Source organism: Ailuropoda melanoleuca, chromosome 13 (assembly GCF_002007445.2).
Source record: "Ailuropoda melanoleuca isolate Jingjing chromosome 13, ASM200744v2, whole genome shotgun sequence".
Lineage (NCBI taxonomy): Eukaryota > Metazoa > Chordata > Mammalia > Carnivora > Ursidae > Ailuropoda > Ailuropoda melanoleuca.
Window position 1 is genome coordinate 2197655 of NC_048230.1, and position 22232 is coordinate 2219886.

Genomic DNA, 22232 nt, shown 5'->3' on the forward strand with positions numbered 1-22232 from the left:
TATGAGTGAAATCATATGGTATTTTTCTTTCTCTGACTTATTTTGCTTGGCATAATATTCTTTAACTCCATCTATGTTGTTGGAAATAGCAAGATTTCAGTCTTTTTTATAGCTGAATAATGTTCCATTGTGTATATATACCACATCTCATTCATTCATCAGTTGATGGACACTCGGGCTGTGTCCATGATTTGGCTATTGTAGATAATGCTGCTATAAACTTCGGGGTGCAGGTATCCCTTTGAATTGGTATTTTTGTATTCTTTGGGTAAATACCTAGTAGTGTGATTGCTGGATTGGAGGATAGTTCTATTTTTAAAACTACTTTTAGAACTTTTTTTTTTTTTTAAGATTTTATTTGAGAGAGTGTGTGAGAGTACAAGCAGAGGGAACGGCAGAGGGAGAGGGAGAAGCAGACTTCCCACCGAGCGGAGAGCCCAGGTGGGGCTCTGTCCCAGGACCCTGAAATCATGACCTGAGCTGAAGGCCACTGTTTAACTGACTGAGCCACCCGGGCACCCTTATTTTTAACTTTTTTTGAGGAACCTCCATATTGTTTTCCAGAGTTAGCATTCTTAGTCTTTTAAATAGATAAAGGAAAGAGCTAGGATTTTTCCTTCACTCTCTTGGTCTAAATGAGCCCTGGGGGCTCTTGATTGGGAAAAGTGTTTATTTTAACCCTCTGTTATAGATTGCTTTGATGGACTTATTTCCCACCCACCTCCCTTTTTTACCTCAACCAGTTGCTTTTCTTTATAAAAGACAAATTACAGCCCTACTCCTCCTGCCTGCCTTTTCTTGATTATCTATAGCAGAGGAATTGGTAATCCAGGTTCTCAGAATATCTCCAAATGTTTTGACTCTTGTAAATTACGACATGGTGTTGGTTTTCCTTTAGTCATACAGTGTATAGTATGCAAGGTCAGATCCCTTGTAGATACTTTAGTCTTGTTAATTGTCCCCCCCCCCTTTTTTTTTTAACAGAGCAAGGTTGGGGGAGAGGCAGGTGGAGAAGGGGAGAGAGAGAATCTCAGGCTCAGTGCCCAGCGCTCCATCCCACGATCCTGAGACCATAACCTGATCCGAAAACAAGTTAGATGGTTAACCGACTGAGCCACCCAGGTGCCCTGTTAATTGGGAATGTTATTTGAATATTCAAATAATATTTGGGCACTTTACCGAAGTGAACTAACATAGGACACTATGTTAAATTCCCCCTTACATATTCAAAGAACAGACCTCAGACCTTCAGGGTGATACCTTGGATCTCAGGGGGCTTCTTTAGGGACAGATATACCTAAATTTTCTGCTAAATAATACGGGGTGCAGGGAAATAGTTCTGTTGAAACGGCTAAGAAAGGACCATAGAATCTCTGGACCCTACCTAGGGAGGGAATCCTTAAAGATTAATTTACCTCTGACCTATTCAGTCAAGCTCACCAGAATGTATTTGTCATAGTTTGTCTTACCATCTTTATTCTTTCATCGAATGTTTGTGTGCCTTTTGTGGCATTAGATGCGGTGCTCTTCTGGGAATATACAGATGAAGACAGTTTATGTCCTTTTAGGAAGGTAATTCATTAATTATTTTTATCCAGGTAATATTTGATGTGAAGGAGAACACTGATCCTCAATACAGAGAAATGTGAACATGGATTGGAAAGCACAGGAAGGCTTTACAGAAAAGATGTTTGAGTTTGATTCAGAGGGATGAATAGTTTCCCAGACAGAGGAAGGGTCATTGGCCATCTGGTGGATCTTCACATAAAGCAAACCAAAGATCTCTCCAGACTTTGAGTGACAGAACCTTTTTAAGGCAGTGTCTGACACTCTGGCCCTTTTATTTTATTTTTTTAACATTTTTATTTATTGGACAGAGAGAGACAGCGAGAGAGGGAATACCACCAGCAGGGGGAGTGGGAGAGGGAGAAGCAGGCTCCTGCTGAGCAGGGAGCCTGACACGGAACTCGATCCCAGGATCCTGGGATCATGACCTGAGCTGAAGGCAGATGCTTAACGACTGAGCCACCCAGGCACCCCCCCCCTTTTTTTTTTTTTTAAAGATTTTTGGCCCTTGGGGTGATTACTTTCAGTGTTTTTGGACTTAGGAATTTGTTTCCATGAGCACTTTACTTGGAAAGTTAGTTGAATGTAATGGTTAAGAGTTGAGGCACTTAAGTTAGATTGTTTGGGTTTGAATTCTGGTTTTACAACTTACAAGCTATGTGGCTTGAGGCAAGTTATTCAGCTTTACATTTTTTTGTCTTTAAAGTCAGAATTACGTTTTGTAAAGTGGCAGTATTTTTTCTGTGTTTGGAAGTAATTATGGTTATGACCCTGTATGCTTCTTGAGTACAAGATATATTAATTCTTTCAGCTAGTACAGTGCCTGCTCGTTTTCCCATGACTGATTCTGAACAGTTCGCTTGCGACTTGACCCTGGATCTCATTAGGAACTGTAGAAATTAGACTTTGTGGTAACTTGTAGTCAGTCTAATAGGTGAAAACACACCCCCTTGTAGATTTGTACTTTGGCTTTATAAGATTATAAGACTATTGAATCTCAGCAGACTTGCTTTACCAGCTGTCAGGGACAGTCTTGGGAGAATCATGTTTACTGGGATGTTGATGTAGAAATACTATTGGCATGGGAGTATCTGTTCTGGTAGGCATTGGCATTAAGCTTTTTGGAGATAATTGTTCTGGAGGGTTAACTTGGTGGAAAAAGATGTGTTTTAAATGGGAGTAAACCATGTTTTAATGTATTAAGCTTGTGTCTCTTATCATTACAAGCATTTATTGCATCTGTTCTTAAAAAAACAAAGGATCCTGGGTGGCCTGGGTGGGTGGCTTAGTTGGTTGAGTGTCTGACTCTTGGTTTGGCTCAGGTCAGATCTCAGGGTCCTGAGATGGAGCCCCATGGTGGGCACCTTGCTCAGTGGGGAGTCTGCTTGAGATCCTCTCCCTCTGCCCCTCCCCTCGCTTGCATGTGCACTCCCTCTCTCTCTAAAAATAAATAAATCTTAAAAAATATAAAAGCAAAGGATCCTGTCAGTTAAACTTTTAATTAAAAAAAGAGATCCCTATTCAGATGGATTCAAATAAATATTCAGATTTGAGGTAATATGATTAAATCACAGTATAGCTCTGGAGTCAGATGGTCTGGGTTTGTAATCTCCTGAATTTGTGATTTTGAACAAGTTTAACCTCCATATTCAGTTTACTCATAAAATGAGGATAATACTGCTGCCTACTTCAAAGGTTTATTGAGGGGGCGCCTGGGTGGCACAGCGGTTAAGCGTCTGCCTTCGGCTCAGGGCGTGATCCTGGTGTTATGGGATCGAGCCCCACATCAGGCTCCTCCGCTATGAGCCTGCTTCTTCCTCTCCCACTCCCCCTGCTTGTGTTCCCTCTCTCGCTGGCTGTCTCTATCTCTGTCGAATAAATAAATAAAATCTTTAAAAAAAAGGTTTATTGAGAAGATTAAATACATAAGTGCGTGCAAAGCATTTGGAACAGTGCCTGGCATGATGTGTTTTATTTGTGAATGAGTTTATTGAACGAACTATTTACACAAATACTTAAAAGAGCAAAACCAAGAACTGAAGCTAAATTAAGGTCAGGGTGAAAAATAACGGGACTCTCCTTTTGGCAGGATACTCCAGTAATGAATAGAGGCAAGCTGGTTTAATGTAATGGATGTCTAACTAGGCTGTTACACAGTGAAGGGGAAATGACCTGGAACCAAAACAGGCTTATTAGTATGTTTGATTAAGATGCCTTTTCAGTTGTGGATATTGTAAATTTCAGATTTTTTTTGTAACTGGTGATTTTCAGTCAGCTACCCATTGTCCGCAAACTAACTGGAAGGCCCCAAAATTTTATGGCCCAGATTTTATGTACCAAACTGTCTGTGCGTCCACATGTAGTCATTGACGCTTCTTTTTCTGGTTCGTAAGTTATGATCATAAATGTTGCAAACAGATTTGACAGCATCCTCCATCCCAGAAATGGCTTAGATCACATTGATAAAATAGTTGCTGCAAAGAAGATTTTAAGAGGGGTGCTTGGGTGGCTCAATCAGTTAAGCATCTGCCTTTGGCTCAGGTCATGATCCCAAGATCCTGGGATTGAGCCCCACCATGGGCTCCCTGCTCAGTGGGAAGCCTGCTTCGTCCTCTGCCTGCTGCTCCTCCTGCTTGTGCTCTCTCTCTGTCAAATAAGTAAAATCTTAAAAAAAGATTTTATGAAATACTAGTTAATGTTGAGAATTTTATGCGAATATAGTTGAATTAATCCTCTGCTGGTGGTGGTTTGAGGGTGTGGCCAATATTGGGTAAATCTGAGCTTTCACATAAAGTTTTGGGATACATTATAGTCAGGATCATGTTTCTGTTGCTGGTGTTATAAGGGGTAAGGATGGCACCAGTGTTCTAGAGCTTCATTGTAGTAATTGTGCAGATGGGTACAAAGCACTGGTATAGAACTCCTAGGGGTAGTAGGAAGTGCTTTCATTTCCTGACTCACGCTACTACTGTCCGTTAATCTGCTACCTTCAGGAATGGAGAAATTTCTGAAGATGTGGGGCTAAGAGGAGTAGTTAGGGCTTTAAAAATAAAGTAAATAACTCTTGGAGTGCCTGGACGGCTCAGCTGGTTAAGCATCAGGCTCTTGATTTCCATTCAGGTCATGATCTTGGGGTCATGAGATAAGAGTCCTGCGTCAGGCTCCATGCTGGGAGTGGAGCCTGCATGAGATTCTCTCTCTCCCCCTTCTCTGTACCCCCTCTTCAAAAATATTTGTGTGTATGTATGTAAATAACTTTTACAACTCAGTAATAAAAAGACAAGCCAGTTAAAAGGTTGATAAAGCAGGGGGCCTGGGTGACTCAATCAGTTGAGTGTCTGACTCTAGGTTTTTGCTCAGGTCAGGTTTTGCTCTGTGGGGAGTCTGCTTGTGCTTCTCTCTTTGCCTCTGCCCCTCCCCCGCTTGTGTGCACACACCCTCTCTCTCAAATACATTAAAAAAATGGTTGGCAAGGTATCTGAATATTCTCCAAAGTATTTTCCAAGGAACACACAAATGGCCAGTTAAGCACATGAAAAGATGCTCAACGTCATGACCTGATAAAACTTTACATGCACTAAGGTGATTTTTTTAAAAAAAATTTGAGAGCGTGAGAGAGCACAAGCAGGGGGAGCAGCAGAGGGAGAGGGAGAAGCAGGCTCCCTGTTTAGCAGGGAGCCCGATGTGGGGCTTGACCCCAGGACCCGGAGATCATGACCTGAGCCCAAGGCTTAACCCACTGAGCCACCCAGGTGCCCCCTCCCCTTTTTATAGAAATTAACAAATGTTGGTGAGAGTACGGAGAAATTAGAATCTTCCCATATTGCTGGTAGGAATGTAAAAATAGTGCATGCCTCCTGAAAAAGAGTTTGGCAGTTCCTTCTTCAAAAAGTTACTATGATCACCCTGCAGTTCCACTCCTAGGTATATACGCAGGAGACCTGAAAGCATACTTGCATAAATTTAAGTTCATAGCAGCATTGTTCATAATAGCCAGAAAGTGAAAATTCAACTCAAATGTCCATTAACTGATAAATGTAGAAATAAAATGTGGTATACCCATGGAGTATGTAAAGTATATTGTTAGGTGCTGCACTCTGGGTGAACCTAGAGATATGCTAAGGGATAGGAGCCAGTTACAAAAGACAACATATTACAGGCATACTTGGTGATTTTGAGGGTTTGGTTCCAGACTACCGCAATAAAGCGAACATCACAATAAAGTGAGTCAGATGAATTTTTTGGTTTGCCAGTGCCTGTAAAAGTTATGTTTACAATATATTGTAGTCTGTTAAGTATGGAATAACATCATGTCTAAAAAAAAATCACATGCCTTAATTAAAAATACTTTATTTCTTAAAAATGCTAACTGTATCTGAGTTTCAGTGAGTCATCTTTTTGCTGGTGGAAGGTGTTTCCTCTGTGTTTGATGGCTGCTGACTGATTAGGGTGGTGGTTGCTGAAGGTAAGGGCAGGTGTGCCAACAATGAAGTTTTTCTGCATCGATTGACTTCCTCTCGGGAGCAGTTTCTCTCTAGTACGGGATGCTGTTTGATGGCATATTACACATGGTAGAATTTCTTTTCTTTTTTTTTTTTTTAAAAGATTTTATTTATTTGACAGAGAGAGAGACAGCCAGCGAGAGAGGGAACACAAGCAGGGGGAGTGGGAGAGGAAGAAGCAGGCTCCCAATGGAGGAGCCTTATGTGGGGCTCGATCCCAGAATGCCAGGATCACGCCCTGAGCCGAAGACAGATGCTTAATAGCTGAGCCACCCAGGCGCCCCAACACATGGTAGAATTTCTTTAAAAATTGGGAGTCAAGCTTCTGAAACCCTGCCACTGCTTTATTAACTAAGTCTAAGACTATTCATCTCAAGAAACCATTTTCTTGGGGTGCCTGGGTGGCTCAGTTGTTAAGCATCTGCCTTCGGCTCAGGTCATGATCCCAGGATTTGCAGTCGAGCCCCGCATGGGGCTCCCTGCTCAGCCGGAAGCCTGTTTCTCCCCCTCCCCCTCCCCCTGCTTGTGTTCCCTCTCTCGCTGCCTCTCTCTGTCAAATAAATAAAATCTTTAAAAAAAAAAAAAAAAGGAAACTTTTCTTTGCTGCATTTGTAAGAAGCAACCTAACTTCTTTGTTAGTTTTATCATGAGATCACAGCAATTGAGTCAACCTTCAGGCCCACTTTATTTTGTTATTTTTTTTATTGAGGTACAGCTTACAACATTAACATTAGTTTCAGGTTTACAGTTTACAGCATACTGATTCAGTGACTGCGGATTATGCTGTGCTCACCACAAGTATAGCTATCATCTGTCAGCATACAACACCTTTTTGTTTTTTGTGTTTTTTTTTTTTTTTTAAGATTTTATTTATTGGGATTCCTGGGTGGCTAAGTCAGTTGGGCGTCTGCCTTCAGCTCAGGTCATGATCTCAGGGACTTGGGATGGAGTCCTGCATCAGGCTCCTTGCTCCTGCGGAGAGTTGGCTTCTCCCTCTGCTTGCCGTTCTTCCTCTGCCTGCTTTTCCCCCTGCTTGTGCTCTCTCTCTTTCTCTGATAAATAAATAAATCTTTAAAAAAAAGATTTTATTTATTTGAGAGAGCATGTGCACAAGCTCGAGCTCGAGAGTGCTGACACAAGTGAGGGAGGGGCAGAGGGAGAGGGAGAAGCAGACTCGCTGCTGAGCAGGGAGCCTGATGCGCGGGGCCTGATTCCAGTACCCTAGAATCATGACCTGAGCTGAAGGCATATGCTTAACCAACTGAGCCATCCAGGTGCCCCACCGTACAACACTATTACAGCACACTGACTATATTCCCTATGCTGTGCCTTTCATCCCTGTGACTTACTCATTCCATCCCTGGAATGAGTAGCCTGTACCTCCCACTCTCCTTCACCATTTTGCCCATCCCTCTACTTTCCTTTCCTCTGGAAACCACTAGTTTGTTCTCTGTATTTATGGGCCTCTTTCTGCTTTTTTGGTTCATTTATTTTGTTTTTTATTTATTTATTTTTTGTTTGTTTTTAAGATTTTAATTTATTCATTCGACAGAGATAGAGACAGCCAGCGAGAGAGGGAACACAAGCAGCAGGAGCGGGAGAGGAAGAAGCAGGCCATAGCGGAGGAGCCTGATGTGGGGCTTGATCCTATAACGCCGGGATTATGCCCTGAGCCGAAAGCAGACGCTTAACTGCTGTGCCACCCAGGCACCCCTGTTTTTTAGATTTCATATATAGGTGAAACCATATGGTATTTGTCTTTCTCTGTCTTATTACTATAGCACAATATCCTCTGTGTCCATTCATGTTGTTGCAGATGAAAAGAGCTCATTCTTTTTTATGGCTTTTTTATTCCATTGTAGGGATCTTCTTTACCCGTCTATTGATGGGCACTTAAGTTGCTTCTCTGTCTTGGCTGTTGTAAATAATACTGCAATAAACAGGGGTGCATATATCTTCTCAAATTAGTGTTTTCTTTCTTTCTTTCTTTTTTTTTTTTTGAGTAAGTAGTCGTGGAATTACTGGATCATATGGTATTTTGTTTTTAATTTTTTGAGGAATCGCTATACTGTTTTCCACAGTGGCTACACCAGTTTACCTTCCCACCAAAGGTGCATTAGGATTCCTTTCTCTCCACATGCTCACGAACACTTGTTATTTCTTGTCTTTTTGATATTAGCCATTCTGACAGGTGATATAGCTATATTGGTTTTGAGTAGGTCCACTTTTAAAAATTTATTTATTTTTAAAAGATTTTATTTATTTATTTGACAGAAGGAGCAGAGGGAGAGGGAGAAGCAGACTCCCTGCTGAACAGGGAGCCCCATGCGGGGCTCGATCCCAGGCCTAAGGCAGACACTTAACCGACTGAGCCACCCAGGCACCCCACAGGTCCACGTTTTTTTAAAGTTGATTTATTTAAATAATGTCTATACTCTGGGTCTCAAACTCATGACCCTGAGATCAAGAGCCTCATGCTGTACTGACTGGGCCATCAGGTGCCCCAGATTAGGTCTGCTTCTAATTCTAATTCTTTTGCTATATCATATCTGCAGTTAATTTCCTCCACTGAAGTCTTGAACTCCTCAAAGTCATGTATGAGGGTTGGAATCAACTTCTTCCAAACTCCTGTTAATGCTAATGTATTGATCTCCTCCCATCAATCATAAATGTTGTTAATAGCATCTAGAATGATGATTCCTTTCCAGAAGCTTTTCAATTTATTTTACCTGGATCCATCAGAGGAATGAGTATCTACGGCAGCTGTGCCCTTACAAAATTCTTTCCTTCCTTTCCCTTCTCCCTCCTTTCCTTCCTTAGTAAGCTCTACACCCAGCATGGGGCTTGAACTCATGACCCCAAGATCAAGAGTCACATGCTCTCCTTTTTTTTTTTTTTTTAACAGATTTTATTTATTTATTCGACAGAGATAGAGACAGCCAGCGAGAGACGGAACACAAGCAGGGGGAGTGGGAGAGGAAGAAGCAGGCTCATAGTGGAAGAGCCTAATGTGGGGCTCGATCCCATAATGCCGGGATCACTCCCTGAGCCGAAGGCAGATGCTTAACCGCTGTGCCACCCAGGCGCCCCCTCACATGCTCTCCTGACTGAGCCAGTCAGGCACCCCTCAAATGTATTTCTTTTTTTTTTTTTTTAAAGATTTTATTTATTTATTTGACAGAGATAGAGACAGCCAGCGAGAGAGGGAACACAAGCAAGGGGAGTGGGAGAGGAAGAAGCAGGCTCATAGCAGAGGAGCCTGATGTGGGGCTCGATCCCATAACGCCGGGATCACGCCCTGAGCCGAAGGCAGACGCTTAACCGCTGTGCCACCCAGGCGCCCCCTCAAATGTATTTCTTAAATAATAACACTTAAAGTCGAAATTATTCCTTGATCTTTGGGATGCAGAATGGATGTTGTGTTAGCAGGCATGTGAAAACATTAATCTTGTCCATCTCCATCAGAGCTCTTGGGTGACCAGGTGCATTGTCTTTGAGCAGTAATATTTTGAAAGGAATCTTTTTTTCTGAGCAGTATGTCTCAACACTAGTAAAGTCTCAACTCAATAAACCAGGGTGTCTGGGTGGCTTAGTCAGTTAAGCCAACTGATCCTTGGTTTCGTCTCTGGTCGTGATTTCACAGTTATGGGATTGAGCCCCATATCTGGCTCCCCTCTTAGTAGGGAGTCTGCTTGGCATTCCCTTTCTCCCTCTGCCCCCCCTCAAATAAATAAATAAATCTTCAGAGATACTCAGTGAATCATGTTGTAAACAGATGTGCTCATTCAGCCTTTGTTCCCTTAAACAGCACAGGCAGAGTAGATTTAGCCTAATTCTGTTTTCTTTTTTTTAAGATTTTATTTTTAAGTAATCTACATCCACCGTGGGGCTCAAACTCACAACCCTGAGATCAAGAGTTGCATGTTCTATAGATTGAGCCAGCCAGACACCTGGATTTAGCATAATCTTTAAGGGCACAGGATTTTCAGAATGGTCATTGAACATTGGCTTCAACTTAAAATCACCAGCTGCATTAGCCCCTACTTAACAAGAGTCATCCTGTCCTTTGAAATTTTGAATCCAGGCGTTGGCTTTTCTTTGGCTGTGAAAGTGTTAGATAAGCCTGTTTCGTCTACGCTGAGAATCTGTTCTTTAGTTTAACCTTTGTTAATGATGTTAGCTAGATCTTCTGAGTAACTTGCTGTAGCTTCTGTATCAGCGCTTGCTGCTTCACCTTGTTACGGAGATGACTTCTTCCCTTAAACCTCATGAACCAACCTCTGCTGTCCTGCAATTTAACTTCTGCAGCTTCCTTACCTCTCTCAGCCTTCATATAATAGAACAAAGTTAGGGCCTTGCTCTGGTCTAGGTTTTGGCTTAAAGGAGTGTTGTGGCTGGTGTCATCTTCTATCCAGACCACTAAAACTTGCTCACTATCAGTGATAGGGCTGTTTTGCTCCTGTGTTCACTGATAAAGCACTTTTCATTTCCTTCAAGAACTTTTACTTTATATTTACAACTTGGAAGATGGTTTGGGTTTTTGGCTTGTATCAGCTTTCAGGATGCCTTCCTTACTAAGCTTAATCATTACTAGCGTTTGATTTATAGTGAGAGCTGTGTGACTCTTCCTTTCGCTTGACTTAGGGGCCATTTTAGGGTTATTAATTGACCTAATTTCAGTATTGTCGTGTCTCCGAGAATAGGGAGGCCTGACGGGGGAGAGGGAGAGACGGCGGAGGGTGGAGAGACGTGACATGGCACTGAATGGCAGGCAGGTCAGTGGAACAGTCAGAACACATTTATTAAGTTTGCCATTTTATATGGGTGTGGTTTGTGGTGCCCCAAAACAATTAGAGTAGTAACATCAGGGGTAACATAACAAATCACCATAACAAATATAATAATGAAAAAGTTCGAAATATTGAGAGAATTACTGAAATGTGACACAGAAACATGTAGTGAACAAATGCTACTGGAAATAAGATGCCAATAGACTTGATTTACACAGGGTTGCCACCAACATTGTTTGTAAAAAACAATTCTGTGAAGCATACTAAAACAAGGTATGCCTGTATATGGTTCCATTTATATGGAATGTCCGGAATGGTAAATGCATAGAGATGAAAGTACGTGGTTACCTAGGGTTGAGGGAGTTGGTGGTAGGTGGGGAGTGTTTGCTGATGGATATGGAGCATTTCTTTTTCAAGTGATGAAAATATTGTAAAATTGGTTGTGGTAATGGTTGCACAACTTTGTGAATATACTAAAACTACCACTAAATTGTAAATTTATATGGTTGAATTGTATATGTGAATTACAGATCAATAAAGCTGTTATTTACTAAAACTGGACAACTGCTGCCTCTGTAGTTGTACCACAGCCGTCTTTGCCTTGGTTTTGGCTTTCTAAATGATGAGAATGCTGTATTTAATTGAATCTGGGATAGAATATCATCGAGTGCTTTAAATATATTTCAATCCCCCATTCTTCCCCCCTTATTGTAAAAATATTGTTGAAATGTTGAAAAATTTTGGGGTGCCTGGGTGGCTCTGTCTTTGGGAAGCCTGCTTCTCCCTCTCCTCTGCCTGCCACTCTCCCTGCTTGTGCTTGCTCGCTCTGTCAAGTAAAACCTCTTTAAAAAAATTTTTTTTTGAAGATTTTATTTAATTATTTGACAGAGAGACAGCCAGTGAGAGAGGGAACACAAGCAGGGGGAGTGGGAGAGGGAGAAACAGCAGGCCTCCCACTGAGCAGAGAGCCCGATTGATGCAGGGCTTGATCCCAGGACCCTGAGATCATGCATGACCCGAGCCAAAGGCAGACGCCTAATGACTGAGCCACCCAGATGCCTCCTAATACTTCTTTTTTAATGTTCCAGAGTTACATTTAAAAATCCACTTTATTGAAGTATTTGTATATGATAAAATAGATCTCTTTTACATGTACAGTTGATTCTTGAACAACATGGGTTTGAACCGTGTGGGTTCACTTACCTGCGGATTTTTTTTTCAGTCAATATAGTACTGTGAACATTTTTTCTCTTACGATTTTCTTTATAACATTCTCTCTAGCTTACTTTATTGTAGAATACAGTATATAATACAACATACAAAAACGTGTTAATTATCAGCAAGGCTTCTGGTCAGCAGTAGACTGTTAGTAAAGTTTTTGGGGAGTCAGAAGGTATACTTAGATTTCCAACTACTGTGACTGCTTGGTGGGTCTGCCCCTTCTGCTCTCCTGTGTTATTCAAGAATTAAGCTGTACAATTCAGTGTTTGATAAATGTACCCAGTTGTATAACCACCGCAGTAGAGCAATTCTGTTACTCCTCAAATTTCCTTTGCATACAAGCTCCCCTCACTTCACCCCTATACCTTGGTGTAACCACTTATTTGCTGTCTTTATAGTTTTGCATTTTCTGTAATTTCAGAGTGAATTAGTCTTTTTTGGTCTGGCTTTTTTCAGTTAGCATGATTTTGTAACTCATCCATGTTGTTACTTGTATCCATGGTTTATTTTTTGTTCTTGAGTAGTATTCCATTGTATACATGGACTTTTGTGTTGTTTTCATCTTAGCTGTTCAAAAGTTGCTGTGAACATTTGTGTAAAAAGTCTTTGTGAAGATATATTTTCATTTCTCTTGGGTAACACCTAGTAGTGGAATTGTTGAGTCTTAGGGTGTTCTGTTTAAGAACTACCAAACTGTTTTCCAAAGATCTTATTACCATCTTAATGTTTCTGTTGATTTCATGATACTCCCAAAAGGATAATGTTTTTAAACATACTTCCCTAGGATTACACATTATGTAACTATTAAGCAGTGTTTCATAAAGTTACCATCTGCATCATACCTTAAGATGATACTGCTTATGTTTAGAGTGTTAATGTATGACCACAGATTCTGAATCAGTAAAGTTGGAGAGCCATATGGCAGTATGGCATTTAGTCTTTTCTAAAAGCATAGTTTTCATTAATATATTTATTAGGTTGGTTTTCATTGAGCTGTTTTTGGTTCTTCCTCTGCATTCACATGCATTGTTTTATTTTTTTTAAAGGTTTTTTAAAAGATTTATTTATTAGCACGCTCAAGCAAGCACGTGTGCAGAGGGAGAGACCTCGATCTCAGGGCACGACCCTGAGATGAAATCAAGAGTCAGACGCTTAACTGACTGAGCCACCTAGGTGCCCCTTGTTTTAAGTAGGCTCCACACCCAGTGTGGGGCTTGAACTCATGGCCCTGAAATCAAAACCTGAGCTGAGATCAAGAGTCAGATGCTTAACCAGCTGAGCCACCCAGGGTCCCCTCACGTGCATTATGTTACCTATTTTTTTTTTTTTTTTAAGATTTTTTATTTATTTATTTGACAGAGGTAGAGACAGCCAGCGAGAGAGGGAACACAAGCAGGGGGAGTGGGGGAAGAAGCAGGCTCATAGCAGAGGAGCCTGATGTGGGACTCGATCCCATAACGCTGGGATCACGCCCTGAGCCAAAGGCAGACGCTTAACCGCTGTGCCACCCAGGTGCCCCTATGTTACCTATTTTTTCCTTTACTTGGGGATCTCCTAAGATTTATCTGGGTCCCTTTCTTTGGTCGCCACCTAGTGGTAATAAATAGGAACCATCAAAAGTTTTGCCCATGAATTGAATTCATAGGAGGGTAGACAGTTTTCCTTCTAAAGGAGGAAGGATGGAAACATCCAAAGGTAAGTTTGTTTGTGTTTGTGATTAACCAAATGCTCAAATGTGTATGTTTGCTGTATGAATAGCTCTTTCCTCCCATGACTTTGTAATACAGTTTATTTGTATTTACTTGGGAAATGATTTATTTGTAAGAAAATACATTTTAGAGCCTGTAACCTTTTTTTTTTTTTTTTAAGATTTATTTATTTTAGAGAATGGTGGGGCGGGGGTAAGGGGCAGAAGGAGAGGGAAAGAGAAACAAGCAGACTCCCCTGCTTAGTGCGGGGCTTGGTCTTACCACCCTGAGGTCACAACCTGAACCGAAACCAAGAGTCGGAGAACCGACCAACTGCGCCACCTAGGTGTGCCTGGAGCCTGTAACTTTTTAATATTTGTGTAAACTGCCAGCTCAGTTATTTGTACCAAGAAATGGGCAGGTGTCCTTTCCTAGTTCCCTTATTTTTTATTTTATTTAATTTTTTTTTTAAGATTCTATTTATTTGACAGAGCGGGAGAGCACAAGCAGGGGAGCAGCAGAGAGGGAGAGGGAGAAGCAGGCTCCCTGCTGAAGCCACGGGGCTTGATCTCAGGACCCTGGGATCATGACCTGAGCTGAAGGCAGACACTTAACTATCTGAGCCACACAGGTGCCCCCCAGTTCCCTTATTTAATGAGATAGATCCTTCCAAACCATGCTGTGAATTACAGTAGGTACTATATGAAGTTTTGATTCCATACATCTTTTATTACAGATTCTCTGTTCTAGGCTTTTAGTTTACTTTCTTTTACATGTTTTTAGTTTTTTACTCATTTTTTAAAAGGTTTCATTTATTTGTTTGAGAGAAGGGGCAGGGGGAGAGGGACAAGCAGACTCCCCACTGAGTGGGGAGCAGCACGGGGCTCCATCCCAGGACCTCGGGATCATGACCAGAGCCAAAGGCAGATGCCCAACCAGCTGAGTTACCGAGGCACCCCTACTCATATTCTTATTTTCGATGATTATATGTTTGTTAAAATTCTTGCCTTTTTACACTAGCTTGACAGAAAAAAAAGACCTGTGAAGGGATACTGTGTAACAAAACTTACTTTGTAAGGTCTGATCTTTCTTTTCCTTTATAGAAATGGTGGAATCAATGAAGAAAGTGGCAGGGATGGATGTGGAGTTGACAGTTGAAGAAAGAAACCTCCTATCTGTTGCATATAAAAATGTGATCGGAGCCAGAAGAGCTTCCTGGAGAATAATCAGCAGCATTGAACAGAAAGAAGAAAACAAGGGAGGAGAAGACAAACTAAAAATGATTCGGGAATATCGGCAAATGGTGAGATTAACATATCCTAGACATCTTTAAAGAAAGATGCCTTCTTGGCGTTGGTGGACATTTTATTTTAAAGTTTTATTTATTTAATCTCTACACCCAGTGTGGGGCTTGAACTCATGACCCCAAGATCAGGAGTCGCATGCTCTTTCTGACTAAGCCAGCCAGGGGCCCTAGGTTTTGGACATTTTTTATGTTTTGTAAGATTTATTTATTTGAGAGCAAGAGCGCATGAGCAGGGGAGGGGCAGAGAGGAAGGGAGAAGCAGGCTCACCACTGAGCGGGGAACCTGACATGGGGCTCCATCCTGGGACCCTGGGATCATGACCCGAGCTGAAGGCAGACGCTTGACCGACTGAGCTACCCAGCTGCCCCGGTTTTGGACATTTTAGATCACAGCCTAGTACACGTGTTGTATATATGTGTGATAATATTCTATATTTTAATGGATTTGCATTTTTTACTTAACCTGTATTAGGAAATACAGGCTATACAATGTTTCAGGAAAGACGTGAAGAATTTTTCCCTGGAAGCTGCAGAGGGCGTTCAGTTTTAAACACCACACAAGTAGAGAACTAATTTGATCTTTGTTTTTGTTGTAGTTAGCTGCAAAATGCTTCATTGAGTGACTTGAAATTACCATTCAGGAGAATTTAGCAAAGAACTTAGCAAGTATTTTTGTACCTCTTATGAACCACACGGTTTGCTAAGTGCTATGGGGGGAAAGATGAGACAAATATACGTTACTATCCGTATGGAGGCTCAGTCTTGTCGTTTTTTGTTTTTTGTTTTTTTTTTAAACAGAATAGAAAATGTTAGAGGGCATTGGAAATTTCATGAAGTTATTGTTTCATGTTATTGTTATATATGTATATAAATATATGTAATTTTTCTTACTGTGGGTTTTGGTCAGAAAAGTACAGTAGCCATTGAACTAGTCAGTGGTTTCTAACCAGAGGTGATTTTGCTCCTCAGAGAACACTTGGCAATCTTTGAAGACATTCCTTTTTTTTTTTTTTTTTTTCTTTTTTAAGATTTTATTTATTTGACAGAGAGGCAGCGAGAGAGGGAACACAAGCAGGGGGGGTGAGAGAGGGAGCCTGATGCGGGCTCGATCCCAGAATGCTGGGATCATGACCTGAGCCGAAGGCAGATGCTTAATGACTGAGCCACCCAGGCGCCCCCTTTGAAGACATTCTCGGCTTTCACAACTTGAAGGGTGCTACTGGCATCCAGTGGTTAGAGACAGGAATGCTGCTTGCTCTATATCCTGTTGTGCATAGGGCAGCACTACACAACAAAGAATTGTCTGGCCCAAAATGTCATTAGGACTACTGCTGAGAAACTCATCCTGGTGGAAGAGATAGGCATATATAAACACATTTAGAATACAGCGAGGGAAATTACAGGAAGACTCATGAAGTAGCACAGGGAATGAAATTGGTAGGGAGAAGAAAAACAAACTACATTTTTATTTTAAAGGATTTTATTTATTTGTGAGAGAGAGCACAAGCAGGGGAAGTGGCAAGCAGAGGGAGAAGCAGGGTCCCTGCCAAGTAAGGAGCCTGATGCAGAACTCAATCCCAGGACCCTGGGATCATGACCTGAGCCGAAGGCAGGATGCTTAACCGATTAGCCACCCAGGCGTCTCCAGAAACTACATTTATTAATTATCTCTACCTCTGTTGCACACAGTTTTGAATGGGGAGATATTAGTACAAATAATTGTGCAAAGTAGGGTGTTTATTTAAATGACCCTGTAAAGAATAGGTTATTGTTCTACTCTATAGGTGGGGAAACTAAGGTTCTGAGTAATTGGTTAACACACCTGGGGTCACATACAAGGATATCAGTGTGTCCATTAACCTCAAGTATGTTGGAATAAGAATATGGATTGTCAGTAGAAAAGTTTGGTGTGTCAGCAGGATGATGAAATGAGAAAGCTAGGGGTGCCTGGGTGGCTCAGTCATTAAGCATCTGCCTTCGGCTCAGTTCATGATCCTGGCGTTCCAGGATTGAGCCCCGCATCAGGCTCCCTGCTCAGCGGGAAGCCTGCTTCTCCCTCTCCCACTCCCCCTGCTTGTGTTCCCTCTCTTGCTGTCTCTCTCTCTCTGTCAAATAAATAAAATCTTAAAAAAAAAAAAAACTAAAAAGTGCTAAAGAGAGAGAAGTTGGTGCTGAATTGTGGGATTTGGATTAAGTAGGAAAGGAAGCAACAAGCAAAGAGAGGGACTGATAAATTGGGGGAAGAAGAAATATTCAAGAGGCTGGTATCTTGATGTGTCCCTAAGTAGGAATAACAGGAATAAAGGAAGTAAAAAAGGAGGGTGCCTGGGTGGCTCAGTCATTAAGCAGTGGCTGGCAGCTCAGGTCCTGATCCCAGGGTCCTGGGATCAAGCCTTGCGTCGGGCTCCCTGCTTAGCGGGAAGCCTGCCTCTCCCTCTCCCGCTCCCTCTGCTTGTGTTCCCTCGCCACCGTCTCTCTCTCTCTCTCTCTCTCTCTCTCTCTCTCTCTCTCTGTCAAATAAATAAAATCTTAAAAAAAAAAAAGTAAAATGGAAGTTACAGTCCAGTAGTGAAATAGAATTTAAGACTTCTTGGATAGAACAACACAGTTAGGGATATTGACAAAAAAGGTCATGGAGTGTTGAGATCAAGGAACTGTGTTGAAAGGAACATGGTTGTGATACTAGGAATTGGAGAGGTAGGCCGTGAATATGGATGAAAGGCCTGTAGAGATCCACTGATGACAGATTCTTAGAAATTAGAACATAGAGGATGAGCTTCCAAAGGAGCTATTTGGAGTAATAGTAGCCAGTCATATTGAGTCAGTGGGGAGCTAGGAGAATTCAGAAGTTGTCTTAGGGGCGCCTGGGTGGCTCAGTCGTTAAGTGTCTGCCTTCGGCTCTCAGGGCGTGATCCCAGAGTGCTGGGATCAAGCCCCACATCAGGCTCCTCCACTGGGAGCCTGCTTCTTCCACTCCCTCTCCCCCTCCCCCTGCCTGTGTTTCCTCTCACTGGCTGTCTCTCTCTCTCTGTCAAATAAATAAATAAAATCTTAAAAAAAAAAAAGTTGTCTTAGTCCTACAGTAGTTGCCACTTGAAAAGCCACAAGGGAGGTAGTTATTCAGGAAAGAGCTAGTTTAACGTAGGATAAGGATGAGATGATAGGAGAAGAGGGAGTGGGGCAATTCTTTAAAATGGAAAGAAGGTTCCAGAGGGCATAAGAAGAACTTGGAAAGGTTCAGCAGTGTCACCATGAATTAATGAAAAATGGAGAACAAGATATGTATGTGTCTTTGGTGGTGGTATGCATTTTTAGTGTGATAAATTCTAGATAAGTGGCAGTATTTGCTTTAGTATACAGATTTTTGGTGCCATAACCTATGGATCTCAGCCACTAGAGTGATTGGCTATCGAGTATAGTAGTGGTTAGGAACATGAGCATTGGAGGCAGACTGTACCTTGGGTTTGAATTTTTATTCTGTCCCTTATAAACTGTGACCTTAGGCTTTAGACTAAGCTTGCCTGGGTTCAAATCGTAGCTCTCTCTCTTGAAGTTGTTTAAGTTGGTGATTTTTGGCCAAATACCATAATCTTTGTTTCCCCATGTAAATGTAGACATAGTTTATATACCTCATTAAATATGCTAATTAATATAAATGTACAGCACTTAGTAGTAATTAGTATTACTCTGTTATGTAGCTGCATCATGAGGTTGTTGGTTTGGGGGTATTTCTCTCTCTCTCTCCCTTTTTTTTTTCTTTTTAAGATTTTATTTTTAAGTAATCTCTACACCCAGTGCGGGGCTTGATCTCAGCTGTGAGACCAAGAGTCACATGCTCCACCAACTGAGCCAGCCAGGTGTCCCTGTGTGGTGGTGGTTTTTTTGGCTTTTTTTTTTTTTTTTTTTCTTAAAGCACTAAACTAACAGCATGTAGAAAGAAGATAATTTCTATAACCCGGAGACAACTTTTCTCTGCTTTTATATCAAGAGTGGGGAAGAAGTTTTGGAGAGAGATGTGTATTATGTTTATTGTGGCTCTTCCTCAAAACTAGAAGGAGAATGTGTCATAATTTATGTAATTTCTTAGACTTAAACAATTTTTGACTTTTTTTTTTTCAGGTTGAGACTGAGCTAAAGTTAATCTGTTGTGACATTCTGGATGTACTGGACAAACACCTCATTCCAGCAGCTAACACTGGCGAGTCCAAGGTTTTCTATTATAAAATGTAGGTTCTATACTAGAAGGGAAAATGTCAGATTAAATGTTGGCCCCCTTAGAATTATCACTTCTTTTGTGTAGGTGTTCAACTTTTATTTAAGAACAGTTGTTTATTGTTAGAAGGGTAGTTACATGGGAGGAATGATTTTTAAAACTTAATTTTGGAGTACTCCTTTGCATATTCACTGCTAATGAACAATTGTTGCATTTAAGATGGTAAGACTATTTACTAAGAGTACTAGGTTTTATCTGTTTGCATTTGGTTTTGTGTGGAGTTACCCATCAGCTGTAGCAATGTAATAAATAGTATTACATAGTTCAATCTTAACATTTTATGTAGAAGTTTTACTTCACAAACTGTCATGCCATTTTTAGAACCACTTTTGTATGTTTAATTCTATCAAGAAAAATTTGTTGATTTTTTTTAGGCTTTCCAGTTGATTTCTCTAGGATTTTGCTTATACTTCCTCCTTTGAGGAGGAAAGCTGAATAGACTAGTCAGTCTTTGGTGAATAGTCGTCTTTGGTGAAAGACACTGTGAAATTATTGAAGTATGTGTGTTAATTATTAAATATATTTTTTGTTACATATTTCATTTTATAGATTACAAAATTTTAACCATTTACTTTCACTTAAAAAGTATTTTTCCTAATTCTGTTTGTTTTATTTGTTTTGTTTTAGGAAAGGGGACTACCACAGGTATCTGGCTGAATTTGCCACAGGAAATGACAGGAAGGAGGCTGCGGAGAACAGCCTAGTGGCTTATAAAGCTGCTAGTGATATTGCAATGACAGAACTTCCACCCACGCATCCAATTCGCTTAGGTCTTGCTCTCAACTTTTCCGTATTCTACTATGAAATTCTTAATTCCCCCGACCGTGCCTGCAGGTAAGTCATGGAAGAGAAACAGAAACTCTCACTGTGAAAGTGGAAAAAGTTACAAAAGAAAATTGTCTTGTTTTCTGGGATTGCTTTTGCCGCCTTGGCCATGTAACAGAGAATTCTTTTGGCTCTTAATGAAACTGGTTTGACTTTAAGACACACCCTGTCTCAGTTCACTAGGATAGCAGTTTTGCATTATGTTGATGGGGAAAATTTTTGGTGGTAGGTAGAATTTTTAACTTGTTAGTGGGAGAGTGAATTATAATGGAATTTTTTTTTATATTAGCTTTTAGTCTTTGTAGGCATGTTAATGTAGCTATGCTCTTAGCATATGTATTTTGTATTTTCTATTTTAATATGACCAGTTCTCCGTCTTCGTATGTTAACAATTCCTGCATTTATATATATTTTAGATTGCTCCCAATTTTTGATACAGATAGAAATTTAAGAGCTAGCTAGCTCTATGTACATAGCTTTGTACTTGTAAAAATTATTATAAAATACAACATGAAGTTTATCATTCTAACCTTTTTAAAAAAAAAAAGATTATTATAATTAGAGTGAGTAAATGGGGGGACAGGAGGAGAGAATCTCCAGCAGCGTAGAACTGGACGTGGGGCTTGATTTCATGACCCTGAGATCATGACCTGAGCTGAAATCAAGAATCAGATGCTTAATTGACTGAGCCACCCAGGCGCCCCTCATTCTAACCATTTTTAAGTTTTATAGTTGATTGGCATTAAATACACCCACAGTATTGTATAACTGTCACCACTAAGATATTTCCAAAACTTTTTCATCACCTGAAATACATTAACCACAACCCAGTAATTCTCCAGATCCCCACCCTTGCCCCCATTAATCTCTGCTTTGTCTTTGTGAATTTGCCTATTTTAGGTGCCTCATATAATTGGAATAATGTATTTGTTGTTAATAACTTAGAGTCTTCTTTGAGTATAAAGGAGTCAGATTGGAAGGAGAGATGAAAGGAGAGATTTTTCCTGATGGGAGGTGGATTTGTTTACTGCAAACCATTATTTATTCATCTAAAAACATTCTAAATTCCCAGTTGAGTTTTTCTAAACAGGTACAGGTCTTAACTGAAGAAGTTAATAGCTATCTGTTCAGCTGATAGTATTGATTGGATCTTTCATTGTCATTCTCCAGTCCAGCTGTCCCACATATCACTTCGATCTAAGTCTTCTCCATGCCTTTGCTCTTACGCGTTTGCTTTATTTTTTATTTATTTATTTTTTTTTTTAAGATTTTGTTTATTTATTCGACAGAGATAGAGACAGCCAGCGAGAGAGGGAACACAAGCAGGGGGGAGTGAGAGGAAGAAGCAGGCCCACAGCAGAGGAGCCTGATGTGGGGCTCGATCCCATGATGCCGGGATCACGCCCTGAGCCGAAGGTAGACGACTAACCGCTCTGCCACCCAGGCGCCCCTGCTTTATTTTTTTTTAAAGATTTTATTTATTTGACAGAACGTAAGCAGGGGGAGCAGCACAGGGAGAGGGAGAAGCAGGCTCCGCACTGAGCAGGGAGCCCGATACGGGGCTTGATCCCATGATCCCAAGGACCTGAGCCGAAGGCAGACACTTAACTAACTGAGCCACCCAGGCGCCCCTATGCATTTGCTTTAATTTTTAGTGTTCCATTCATGCTTTTCTCCTCCCCTTTAAGATGAGTTCGTATTTGACTTCCTCATCCTCTAGGGTTTCTTTAAGTACTTTTTCCAGAGTAGCACTTCATACTTGTTTTATAATAGTTTTATGTATCAGTCCTCTCTATTCCTAGATGTCATTGTGGACCGGGAGTGTTTCTTTCCCTTGTTCTGTTTTTCCACTGGTGTCCCGCCATCACTTGGTGTTCATCCTACACCAACACCATACCCAGTAAAAGTTGATTTTATTTCTTTTCAATTCTAGCAGATAGCTTATATATCACATTTCTGTGGGTTCTGTATTGCCTTTTTTTCCCCTGTTAATATTAAATTCTTTGGAATTAAACTGGGCTGTCCAACATTTCATCTTTTTACATTAAAAAAGTGAGCTGT

General features: G+C 40.9%; 1 protein-coding gene across 2 annotated transcripts in view; it reads left to right on the forward strand.

The window, feature by feature from the left end:
- YWHAE (tyrosine 3-monooxygenase/tryptophan 5-monooxygenase activation protein epsilon) overlaps window positions 1-22232 on the forward strand; it is a 52089-nt gene that overhangs the window by 23828 nt on the left and 6029 nt on the right. For both annotated transcript variants that reach the window (XM_002918042.4, XM_034640605.1), the window contains 3 exons: window positions 14871-15070; window positions 19193-19299; window positions 19974-20180. In XM_002918042.4, coding sequence (XP_002918088.2) covers window positions 14871-15070; window positions 19193-19299; window positions 19974-20180 — 514 coding nt within the window. The remainder of the gene's footprint in view (window positions 1-14870; window positions 15071-19192; window positions 19300-19973; window positions 20181-22232) is intronic.